This window comes from Stigmatopora argus, chromosome 10, assembly GCF_051989625.1.
Source record: "Stigmatopora argus isolate UIUO_Sarg chromosome 10, RoL_Sarg_1.0, whole genome shotgun sequence".
In the NCBI taxonomy this organism is placed as follows: domain Eukaryota; kingdom Metazoa; phylum Chordata; class Actinopteri; order Syngnathiformes; family Syngnathidae; genus Stigmatopora; species Stigmatopora argus.
The window spans coordinates 4,783,682-4,796,940 of record NC_135396.1 but is presented as its reverse complement, the minus strand read 5'-3'; the positions used below and the strand labels follow the sequence as shown (position 1 = coordinate 4,796,940).

General features: G+C 41.6%; 1 protein-coding gene across 7 annotated transcripts in view; it reads left to right on the top strand.

The window, feature by feature from the left end:
• The first annotated feature begins 295 nt into the window (after nt 1-295).
• The window catches only part of nectin1b (nectin cell adhesion molecule 1b), a 137,884-nt gene continuing 124,920 nt past the window's right edge, over nt 296-13,259 (top strand). For 2 of the 7 annotated variants that reach the window (XR_013303642.1, XM_077611963.1), the window contains exons 1-2: nt 296-939; nt 4,089-4,124. Coding sequence is in view for 6 of the 7 variants with exons in the window: in XM_077611963.1 (XP_077468089.1) it covers nt 885-939; nt 4,089-4,124 (91 nt within the window). In the remaining variant the exon portion in view is untranslated. The remainder of the gene's footprint in view (nt 940-4,088; nt 4,125-13,259) is intronic. The other 5 variants (XM_077611958.1, XM_077611962.1, XM_077611964.1 and 2 more) reach the window with 4 other exon arrangements.

The window sequence follows — 13,259 nt, the reverse complement described above, 5'->3', positions numbered from 1 at the left end:
AGCCGTCAATGGCACCCGGTCAGTGAATACTACATCCAATAAATAAATAAAAACATTTTAAAACGTTGGTTTCAAAAGCAGGAGCCACAGACCGATTTGACAAATTTAATGGGGGGAAAAACAAACAAACATGCAAGTTCTCTTTTCTTCAATAACAATAACAATGACAAACATCGAAAAACTGTCGAAATTATTTCTTGTCCAAAATCAAGTAAAGCTGCGCGAGCGACTGTGCGTTGGCCGTCATTCAAACCAGCTTTTCCCGACTCCTCCCTCCTCTTCGACGTCGATCCCGAGCTCCCCCCTTCGGATCCCGGAGGAGGGACGCCCGTCTCTAACTCTCTCCCTCGCCCGGCCGCTTGCCTGCCACTCTCGGTCGGGAAGCCGCCAGTTTGCACGATCGCCTGCCTCAGCGTGGAGCTCCGTGGCCTCTAGTGGGAATTGACAACCTTCGCTCCAGGAGATCATTCCGGATCTTTCCACTTCCTCCTGCCGGGGGGGAACTTGAGGCGCTCGGTCCGAGGAGAAGGGGGACGGTCGAAGTCTTGGGAAACAACTCTTCCCCCCCACCCCCTGCCAGCCAGGCAGTCCGGCCGGCCGTCGAGCCACAAGACTCGGATGGAACCACAGCGGCTCGCTTGACGCACAACTCGCGTTTTAATTGATGCTCGGACACCGCCTCGATTGCTAGTTTTCGGCTTGGCTTTTGGAGGTAGCAGCCCAGTTCGGACCAAGGGGACCCTCCACTCTGCGAGCGAGCGATCGTGCGTGGTTATTCTGCTCTCCCCCCTTGAGCTCCCTCCAAGCGGGATTTGCGCAAGTTGCATGCACGCTCTTTGTACGCTGTTCTAACAGAGAAGACCCCTCGGGAGAATTGAGGTGCCATGGCGCAGCTGTGTGCGGGGATTTGCGTGCTCCTCTTGGCGTTGCACGCACAAGGTAAAATAAGATCCAGTTATATTAAAGACGTTTTTTATTTTATTTGTATTTTTTTATTTGTTTTGCACTGTAATTAAATTGCAACGTGCATCTATTCACGTGCGTGTTTGCTGCAGAATACTTACTAGTTGGCTGTCATTTTTAAAAAGGTGGACGGCAGGTGGCGTTGTGAGCGAGGAACTGCAAAGTTTGGCTATTTTAAGGGTTTTTTTTAAAGCAGAATTTGCTCTCCAATTGTAATTGGATGCATTTATTTAATGAAATGAGCACCCATAACCCCCCTTTCTTTATCCTCTCTCATCCAAATCCTTTATTCCGCTTTTTGGATTTGACCATGTTAGGGTTTTATATTCCACGCTTGTTTGAATGCGTGTGGATGCTGAAGCTTGGCAATTTTTCATCCTGGCTTCCATTGATGGCGATAGACGCCCAATCCATTTGAAGTTGGAGGGTGGCAGCCAGTGAACGAACATTCATTCGCTGCCGCCCTCCAATTTAAAATGGATTGGACGTCTACTAGAAATCGGGTATCGTCGTCAATGGCACCGAAAGAGTTAAAGTCGATATTCCTAAATAATCTATTAGGAAAAAGTGCCTTGAAAATAAACAGTCGCTATTGCACCCAAGGTGAAAAAGAAGGGAGATGTTGACCTTGCCGACGGGTGTGTTCGAACAGCGAGGGGTTACTTTGATCACAAAGAGCTCTGTGTGATTTACAGCGAGATGATCCCTTTGCTTGTGGAGAAGATCAGGATTAGCGCCGTTCCCTTGTGTGTGAGCGTGCGGATCGACGAGGGGGGAAAGTGTTTGAAGCTGTTCAATCAAGGGAGTGTGTGGAAAATGTCTCCCAAATTCTACTTGAGGCGTCTCGGGGAAAATATCGGGGCAGAGCGTTGGAAGACGAATGGCTGAAAATCGGAACGGCTACCGTGTCACAGTCACTGGGGCTGTGCCAGATCTGATCATGTGATTGGAATTTGAACCCAATCTCATTTATTTTCAGGGCTGAAAAGAAAATATCAGGTTTTTGAAGTGTATTTATATTGTGTTAATTCTTTAATGGCTATTGATGACACAGATGTTCAATTGCTGTCAAACTGGTTTGGACGGATGCGACTGTCAATGGCATTCCAATCCTTATTTTCATTCATTTTCCGAAATGCTTAGCCTCACAAGGGTCGTGGGGAGTGTTGGGGCCTATCCCAACCAACTACGGGTGGCCAGCCAATCGTGGGGTACAAGGAGACAGACAACCATTCACGCTCACTCTCATACCTACGGAGAATTTAGCATACAATTAGCCAAGCATGCATTTGTGTGAGGGAACTGGAGTACCTGGAGAAAACCCACGCAAGCCCAGAGAAAACATGGAAACTCCACACAGTGAGGACCCACCTGAGATCGAACCTTCGACCCCAGATCTGTGAGGGCGATGTGTTAACCACTTGTTCACCGGGCCGCCCCTTAGTGGTACATTAAAAAATATATATGTACAAATAATACATTATATATTATTTATTTATTTATTTATATATATATATATATATATATATTTAAGCCCTCCAAATAACCCAGCTGTCAATTGTTAAAGTAAGAGTAAAAAATAACTTCCATTACAATAGGGCATTTGCACTGAAGTGCTCGAGCCCTAATATAATATTTCTTTATTTTTAGTTATTTGGAGGGCTTAAAATGCTGAAAAATAATAGAAAATTTACAGATCTATAGGAGGAAACTATTCCGGAATAACTGTCGCATTCCAACACTGTCCTAGAATTGCAAGTAAGTATACAAGGGACACCCATCACTGTTTTTTTTCAAACTGTGAATGAGTGCACGTTAATAGAAAGAAGCTGGTTTCTAAATTCTCCCGTTAGACACGCAGCAACAAGAATTTGCTCTGCCGGCCCTTGGGGGTCAAAGGGCATCGCCATAAAAGCCCTCCCGCCTTTTAAGTCCTAATTGATATACAACCTGCTCCAAACTCCGCCTTCATTGTCTAATCACAAACAAGCGGGAGCGTCCCGAGATCACCGCGTGTACCGGGACGCCTGTGGGCCGAACGACGGGTCGCGCCAGATTTGAAACGGCGAGCCCGTGCCAAGGAGACGATCGGCGCGAGCGAGTAATACGAGCTCCTGCTGTCCTTGGCCCGCCACCGTTCCAAATTTTGGATTCAATTTGCATCTTCCGCCAGGTGGCGGTCGGTGAAGTTAGGCCGCTGATGTCTCTCTTATTTAGCGGCAAAGCGTGAGTTATTCACCGAGACTCCACGCGAGTGTGAATCGCACCGCGGCCGTCCTTGGCGGGATTCATCGCTCAATGACGTTAGATTCATGCCAGAATTGCATTAGCGTTATGTGAAATATGCCTTCGAAGCGTACAAGAACATGTTTCATACAAAAAAGTGTGCTTTTGGTGTAAATGTATAATTATTTTGCGTGTTACGTACGCCTTTCGAACACGCGTACCAAGTGGTTTTCCAAACTTTTGATCCAAACATCACACGCTTGTCCTTGCATTTTATGTTACGTATGTTAACCTATGCATGAAATGGCGCGATAACGTGAACAAACATCAAACATGAATGCATATATTATATCGATTGAAGTACTTGCATATGGAAGCGGATGCTGTGCTGTGATATTTTTTTTCCTCTCCTGGGTTGTAGCTTCAAATTAAATGCATTTTTAAAGCCGGAAACGGTTTTATCTTATTAGCTGTCATTGGCGGTGATAGACGTCCAGTCCGTTTAGTGGCGGGCAGCGAATAAATCATCGTTTGGAGGTCTATTAGCGTCAATTGCGCTTTCATTTCAAGTGAATTTACGCTTTTTTGTTGTTTGGGCTTGTTGGAGGCAAACCCGTGTTTGTTTAAGTAATAAGGATTAAACATAAACTGCTTATCTCATAACCTGTTTGGAGTCTGGAACTCTACACGCCCAAAAACAATGGATAAATGACAAATGTTCCCAATTCGTTATGGGATTATTCGTTTGAATGGTTAGGATTTGGTGGGGTCGCAGAATAGGACAGTTCAGTAGGTCACCAATTTACAAAAGAGTGAATGTCAACCCATTTGGGGTCTGGAATTTCAACAATTGAATGACAAATGGTGAGATTTTGCTAAATTTGTCCTCAATTTCCCAGGAAAAGATGCATCCCAAAGCACAGGCCCCAATAGAGGTAAGCCGGTTTGTTTGTTTGTTTGTTTGGCGCTCTGAATTAACCAATAACCTTCAGCTTGACTTTGAATGGACTCTTTGGAGTTTGTAGAATTGTCCGGGATTTCATAGAATGCTGCATTGGGAGTTTGTGAGTCCTTTTGAGGGTTTAGCACTTTTTTTCCCACCACTTTTTCACTTTCCTCTTCTCACTTAACATAAAAAAATAACGCTGTTTTTCCCTTGGCATGTACTTGTTTGCTGATTTCTTGCCTCTTTTCCTCTATGTTTGGTTCTACAAAATACAGTCATGGGGCAGTCAGGTGTGGTTCTGAGAAAAACTTGGATGCTCGTTATTTTACTCAAGTTTGACTCCTTTCCAACTTTGACAATGAATGAATGGCTGGATTGTTGTATTTTTATATTAGGGATGTCACAAAAATCACAATATATCAATGTTTAAGGTCAGGTTTGTCAACTCAAACAGATTATTCTGCACAAATGCCTTCGCTTTGGTTGGGTTTTTCGTCAAAAGAATAATTTCATTTAAAGGTGGAAAATATTTCAGCAGCAAAATGTCAGTTAGCTCACATCCTTGCGTGTAATCTTGGGATAGAACTTTTGAAAATTGGCGTTAAATTGCTCATTTACATAGAAATGTCTGGGTCTTCAACGCTTTTAGTAGCGATTTCAAGCTTTTATTTTTATTTATTTTCTTCCCTAATATTCCGAATTCACTTCCACTGACGACAATAGATGTCCATTCCATTTGAGTTGGGAAGGCTGGCAGAAAATGAACATGATTGGCTGCCACCCTCCCCAGTGTACATGGATTTTACTTTTACTATTGCTAAGCTAATTGCTGGTACGGTACACGGTCAATTGGTCGCCGGTCTTTTGGTCGCCGGTCTTTTGGTTGACCAGAAGGTTATTGATAATTACCATTTAAATCGTTGCTCAAATTCTCTAAATACAAACTGCAAATTACTATTTAGTCATACTTAATGCCGTAGTAATTATTAGGCTAAAGAAAAGCTCCAAATTTCCCAGACTTATTGTTTTTTGTGGGAGAACTTGTTAAGACCCTGTACGGTGCATCCTGACCAGAGGAAGATGACATTTTATTTTTTTTTACTCATTGGCTATACAGTTATTCACTTCCATTGACTTTACAATTTGACGCTCAGCCAAATTGGCATCACTTTATACTCGGAGGAGGTACGCAGCCGTCCTCGTTCTCGCCGTAATTTGCTTCACGGTGGCAATTTGTACCTCGCGCCGATGACGGCGTCGATCAACGGGCGCCACGCCGCACTGGGATTGTAAGTCTTGATGGTTGGCGTGTGAATACTAATTGCTGTGATTCAAGCCTCCTCTGGGGGCATCTCCTCCAGTGATGGATGGGCAGGAGACTTCCTGGGAGAGTGTCTTGAAGGCGAACTGACAGGAGATTAAGCGTCGCGCGGGAACCAATGGGAGCGCCGGCTCGTTCACTCCGACTTCTTTTTGAGGCGGCAGCGCGCCTGTCAAAGCTCTCCCGGAACGCTGCGTGAAATGGAAAGTTTAGATTCCGTTTTGTCTTGCCCCGCGGTAATTTCCAGCCCCTCAAAAGCGCTTTTTATTTCAGTTGAAATATTTGCATAGCTTGCGTTGCGTGTCCACAGTCGGAGGAACGTATTAGGTAAGGTTCGCAAAGCGTCGCCGCCACACAGCGGTGTTGCAAATCTACTTTATGAACAGAACTGTGTGGATCAGAGGATACGAAGCCAGGGGGTTTATAGCGTTGTAATAATAATAATTCAAACTGTAAAACTATTGATGTGGCCGCCTTTTAAAAAAAGATGAGATATTGACGCTGTATTTTCCTTCAAAAAAACGGCGATCGAGTTGTATTTTTCTTCAGAGTTGACGCAATATTGGCGTGAAACTTTCCTGAATAGAACACCAACGATCACTTTTGTATTTCTACAAAAAATAACTTGTTAAAATGTCCTAGAAAGAAAGAAAAACAATCTATAACAACGTCACATTTTCCTACAAAGACAAACTATGCGTTCACGTGTATCAAAAAAAATGATAGTGTTACTATTTCACTTTCCTTAAAAAGGAAACAAATAATCATTGTCATATTTCACCAAAAGACAAATTTCAGCTATTGAATTGCCCTAACAAAGATGGTGTTTAAAAAAAGATAATAATAAAAAACGAGTATTTTGGAACTTACCTTCAAGAAAAACTATTTGATTTTTAACAATTACTTAAACAACAGCAAAACTTTGATCTCAAGCTTTCCTAAAATGAAAACAAAGTGACTTTTATGAAAAGATAACCCAATATTTGTCCTATTTTCCTATTCAATCATTGAATTAGTTTGTAAAAACTCCTGATAGTGAAATTGTAATGCATTTGTACCATTGACAGTATCCATTCCAACACTTCAAATGGATTGAACGTCTTAGCTTGTCAATGGCAAATGAAACAAGAGCTCTGCAATATGTCATTATACTTTAAATCCTTGACATTCCGCTCGGTTTCAACTGGAATGTCAGAATCAGCAACGGCGGGCAAAAGAGGAAATCAATGAAGGGGATCAAATCTTGCCCCGAGCTTTTCTGATTCGGCATTTATTTAATCTGTCTTCAACATTTCTGCCTCTTTCTGAACGACAGATTCTTGTCGAAGGATTAAACGGTTGAAATCCCGGCCAACTGCGCTCGCTCCATCCCCAGCGCCGTTTCTTCGCCCCTTTGTCGTTATGGGCCGTTCCGACCTCTCTTGATAGACTTATCTTGCCTTCTAAATTGATCGTAATCTTCTCTCAACCAAATGTTGAAGGATCTCAGAAAGCCCGCACTGGTTTTTTTTTCCCCCCATGACACTAATTGGCTAGCAAATAGCTGCTAGGATTGCTTTGAGCCTCTTGGGCTGTTACCATAGTGACAACCTTTCGCCGCCTACAGTCATACCACCAAGCAAATGATATTTGTTCCTTTACGCCATCTTTCTTCGTAGGGAGCGGACAAAGGAGCGTGGCCTTTGTTAGCCATGTTTTCACGCGCTCATCTGGAGAAAGATGCGAGTTAAGTCGCGAGCTCATCGGGGATTGGAAGCGGATAATTCGCCACCCCTTCCAAGGCTGGGTGCTTTTAAAATAAAGCAGATTTGAGGAGTGTGCCGCCGGCCTGCCCACCACTCCAATAAGTCGCAACTGAGCCCACGTTAGGATAAGCACTCAAATACGATTCCTTTTTAACCATCCTTATTCTTGTCTGGGTTGTAGGCTCCAGCCTTAAACTGGTCACCCGTCAATCGTAGGGCACGCAGAGACCATTCGCAGCTACGTTCACACTATCAACAACAAATCGCTGTCTTTTTCTTTGTAAAATAAATGAAACATCGCAAAATACAGTTTTAATCACATTACAGTAATACCTCGTTTATCGCAGTTACCCGGTTCCAATAATAATATTTTTTATGCTGTCTATTTAATATTATTTGGACTTTTAAAACCCTCTTAAGCATTATTTAGCTCCCAAAGGTACCGTATTTTGCCGTTTAATATACCCGGATATATTAAATGATTTTTGCTTTTATGAGCCTCCCGTTTGTGCGCCATTTAATATACCCCGACCGTTTAATATACCCGGGTATATTAAATGGCAACTGAGCTTTTTTGGCAAGATTTGTATGGTGTTCATGGGGGCATAATTATGGATACTTAAGTTCATTAAAATTCCAAGTCAGACTTTATTCAGCAGTAAGTAGTTTTAACCTGAGCAGCAAGTAGTTTTAGTCTGGAAAACGTTGAAGCACCCCGTCACGACATAGAGAGTGCATAGTGGATCGTACCTTCCCGTTTGTGCGCCATTTAATATACCCCTACCATTTAATATACCCGGGTATATTAAATGGGGGGTGTATTAAACAGCAAAATACGCTAGTCACTGTCCTGTGAAATAGTCTCCAAATGTCTCTTGTCTTTTTTCCCCATTTTTGTATTATTGTTCCTACACTATAAATCTTCCATAGATATTTGGCAGATCCAAGTGTGGTGAAATCCGCATCAGTCATTCCGCCAATTGGCGAGTTATTACTGTATTTAATAAACTGTTGGCCAGGATGTTAGAATGACCAACCGGCAGTGACGTAGTAGAAAGTAGACTCCCTCATTCAGTTGGTTTTCCTGGTATTGTGGCCAGTTTTTTTTATTGTGTTTTTTTTCCTCATATAAATTTAATCGTTTTATCGGAAAATGATTAATGTGTTGTGTAGGATGTTACTCCAACACTGGCAATAGAAACCTCAATTTTTTTCCATCCAACCACATGGTGAGCCTGTTGAATTAACCACAAAGAGCAAAGTGGACCATCCCCAAAATAGCCTTGTCTGTTGTTTGGATCAAAACATTTTACTCAAGACTGCTTTGACCAAGTACCAAAGGACATGGTTCTAATGAAGGGTTGAACATTGGAACCGAAAGGAATCTTTAGCTCGCATTGTTGGCCCCCAGTAAAGTTGCTTTAACGGCCTGTACCAGTAAATTAAATCCTGATTTTGGTATTTTCAGATGATGAATGATTAGTTTTTCCATCGCAGGGAACGATCGCTATTCTGAACTTTTCTAAACAGTTATCATGTCTATATTTGTGCTAAAATGGAAGCATTATTTTTGCGGAAGCATGCTTGGAGGTCCATTGCAGACTTCAAGAACGGTCGCCACATCCTACTCGTGACTCAAATTATCACTTCTGAGACTCAATCTGTCAATATTGCAACCTTTGATGAAAGTCTTCAACTACCAAAAGCGTAGTGTGAACTTCGCCTTCCAAAATATGAGCAGTGATGAAATTTCCATCTTCCCAATGCGTGCGTGCGTGCGGTGGCTCTTTCATCAAATTGCGCTGCCAGACTTTCACATCTTTCTCGCGCTTTTTCCAAGCCCGCAATTCCCGTCTTCCCCCACCGACAAAAACGTCTCCTATCTCGCTCTTCCTGCCGAGTCGGGGCTCGGTTCGCTCGCGATACAAAGACGTCTTTGTTGCATGAAATGTTTCCTTTTTTAATGAATAATGCCGTCGCTTCATTTAACATACCGCCACGTTCTCTCACCGGGAAATGACGACGCTTCAAAGTAACCGCGGGTGTGTAAACGGGAGCGGTTTTGGCGCTGGCGGTGAAGGTTTCGCGTCGGAAACACCGGTTTGCCGTTTCCTCGCAAGGGGGTCGTTAGAAAATAATGGCGGTGGTGTGAAGACCGTTTTGATTTGCCAATTGTAGGAATAAAATGGATGTAAGATTCAGTTTTACTTTGATGGTAGTAATTACCGATTATTGGCCGGTTAAGCAATCCAATCAACTGACTCGAAACGCTAAAGCTCAATTTGATTTTTTTGGTTCATGCTTTTCTTTCACTTGTCTAAAATATTTTCCCAACTAATAGTGTTGCATCGATTCCGATACTAGAACAGCAGTACCTCCACATACTTAATATTCCGGTTATGAAATATCAGCTAGCCTTCCATAGGTCAGTAGGGACCTGCGTATCCATGATGCTTCATTATTGGTGCATTAAATGGATTAAAAGTTATTTTATCAAGGACAATTTTTTGATGAAATTGGTCAAAAACCCTGGGGACCCGTGTAAGGATAAGCGGTCCAGAAAATAAATGAATGAAATTTGTAAAAAACAGATCATTTAAGATTTTTTTTGCCAATTTACCAAACAGAAACAAAAAAACTACACAATTATCCAATGCTAAAACTCATCAAAAAATAAAGATATTCGTTCTAAGAGAAAAAAATGCAATTCCGTTCCAATCACAAGGCTGCTTTGCCTTTTTTTGTCACACAGTAGTACCGTTGGTGTCCTGGTCGGAGTCAAGTAAATTACAAAAATATCTACACACACGCCTCCATCTCAGTCACAGGTCTGTGCTTTCGCAAAGCTGCTTAGCGGCCTCATCCCGCGTTGATAGACAGGAAAAAATATGACGGATAGCGGGTCAGCGCTGTTCACGGCGTGCCGCCGTCAGTCCCGCCTCTTCTAGGGGAATAATTGCACTCTTCATATTCAATTGCTCGTGTATCCAACAGCAATGTTCCATCTGGCGTCTCAGTGGCACACCAGAACATGTCGCAATCTTTTTTGTTTGTTTGTTTAGGGCGTGTTTTCACCTGTACTGTTTGGTTCGGACTAAGCCCAAAAACTGGGTGAGGCGCACCTTTTGGAATACAAAATCAACAAACTCTAGTGACGTTCACTTTATGTGGGAAGGAGACCATATCCGGTGTGAACCAGTTCCCAAACCACACAGCAGGCATTATGGGAAATGTTGCTTGGTTTTCATCACGGCTCCGTGATTGTTTACTTCCATATTTTGACCCGAGAGATTTTTGTCCATAGATTGAACATGATATTTGCAGATGTTTGTTTTTTATTTTGCGAGTCCTGCGACAGTTGCGAGAATTGCAATGTAAAAACCGCACCTAAAATAGTAAAAACAAAGACAAAAAAAGGCAAAATACATTTAGTCCGGACCAAAAAAAGTAAATTACGGATTTTCTGGTTGTGAATACACCCTTTTAATATGCCCTAATTTTTTTGTGTTTTAAATAGTAAATATTCTCTGATTTCAGTAGTTCGTAATTTTGATTTGTATGCATTCAAAAACTATTGCCAACTATAGAGGAAAAGCAATCGCAAATGCAATAAATAAATGAAGTAAACAAATAGCAAAACCGAGGGGGGCATCAGGTTGATGTGTTTCTTTAAACAGACATGTCATCTCTGGAGTTGTTTCTTTCCATTAGACAACTGTAGCATCACTAATGTATTATTAATGCGACAGGCTTGCCTATTTTACCATTTACCATCACTGGTACACAGCTTTATTATTTTACTTAGTTTTAATGAGGATTTCACCATGTGTTGTATGCACAGCAGGCAAAGACATAGGTTGACTTTCTTCTTGGGGTTAAGCTCATTAAAGTGTCTTGACGTGATGTATCTTTTTAGACTACTGGGTCGAGTATACACAAACTGCTTGCTTTATTTTTCTCATTTTCTTCTTCTGTCTAAATGTCTAATCAAATATTCTGCTTAGCATCTTTTCTCATCTACATTCATTTTCCAACCCGCTTAGCTTCATAGAGGTTGTGGGGGTGCTGGGTCCTATCCCAACCAACAACGGGCAGTAGACAGGGTACATCCCGAATTGGTTGCCAGACAATTGCAGGGCACAAGGAGACAAATAACCATACACGCTCATATTCTTACCTGGGGACAATTTTGAGTGTTATCCTTTGGTCATATTTCAAAATAAATTTCTCCTGTACTCGCCATCTACTCTCGACTGTTTGCCGATTCCAGCTGAATAACTATGTCAGTGTTTTCCATGTGGGAACGCTCGCAGTCTTAAAAAAAAAAAGAAACGCAAGCCCAGATAACGCGGGGGGAGCCATTTTGTATTCCGCCGTGACTGTCAGTGGAGGGGAGTCGATGATGCCAAATGTCACGTCGAGGGCGGCGACACCCGTGGGTCAAACATGCGCCTTTCTGCGTTTACGTGACGGTAAATTATGCAGCTACAAGTGTCTGAGAAATACAGTCACAAAAGGGGTTGCGACGTGATCCTTTTTTATGTGTAGATGATGCGCAATATCTTCAATGTCGTATTTCAAAGACAGATTTACAACCAGATTGGTAAATAAAACAAGGGCTTGATTTTAAGATCATTTTTAGTCATCAGACATGACATACTTAAGCGACTATATTTTAGCACCTTCTCTCAAAAATAGTCCAATCTTCATCATTTAGAATTATTTTGTTTTATTTAAGTTTTATTGCAGACCAAGTCAGGTAAAATATGTCAAAAGAAAAAAAATAGACATTATGCACTAAAGTTCATTTAAAACTGAATAGAATGGCGACTAAAGGACATTCACATGCAGTATTTTCTGTTTAACAATATTTGTGACATCCAGGTCCTGTAGAGACAAAGCAGCCCCAGTCTTTCTTGTTTTTGCAATGGTGCAAGTTCCGACTAGCATTTGCTACTGCCCTCTTGACTTTTGAATCCTGAAAGTCTCGACTATGAATCAGATCTGTTTATAGCTTGTTATATAGGAGCAATTAAAACAATCCATTCTTCTTGGCGCCTCTGGTGTCCTGCCTTAGACATGAAAATAAAGGGAACATGTTTGCATGTAAAAAGGAAAGGCGGAAGATGAAGTCCCTCATGTAGATCCTGCAGGGGATTGGACCTGCTGTTCCCGAGCATGGCTGATATCCAAGCATGATTCGCTCCTGCGATCTTGGCTGTGTCTCCACTTGGACAGGTCGAGGGCTGCTTGTACCAATTAAAGCTCATTATTTTTTCCATCTGTATTTCACAAAACGCACTCAGCGTTATCTTTTGCAAATTCTTCTTTGCATAATTGCGACTTAATGTCAATGAAAAGTGAAAATTAATTTAATTCACGGTGTAGTCACTTGCTTGAATGACTTTAATATTTTGAATGAGTCTAATGAAATAAAAAGGCTCAATGCGGACTCGCTTTTTTAAAATCCAGAAATAAGTGAAGCCATTTCAGTGACTAAATTTGTCCCTGGTTACTGACGGTGACCCATATTTTTTACCATAGACGAACCAAGAAATCTAGTTTCGGTCTATTCAATCTATTTAACTCGATGCAGGATTTCCAAGGGTTAATTCTATCGATTGGATGGTGGGATTTGCTAGCTTAAACCCGGAGTTTTTCCATTCTTTTCCTGCTGGACGTGTTGTTGGGGTTGCATTGGGTTTAGCCTTGGCATTGACCCTATCATGACAAAAAAATGTAAGAAACATGAGAAAATTAATGCGTTTTTCTTTCATCTAAAAAATCTTGATGAGGTAATCAACCACACAGCAACTAATATCTTATAAAAATAAATATCGTTTAAAACTCTATTTTAAATAACAGGACTTTAAGTCGTTGATGCTCAAATATTTTTGGGGCAAAATTGAGTTGGTTCATAACTTTTATTTAAAAGGCCATCTAAAGGCATGCTGTGAATTCCATTGGTGAGTATGCATTCAAAACAATTGGGAATAGCAGTGGTCAACAAAACACAACAATGACAATGTTGATTGATTGCATGACATGTCCTTATTTC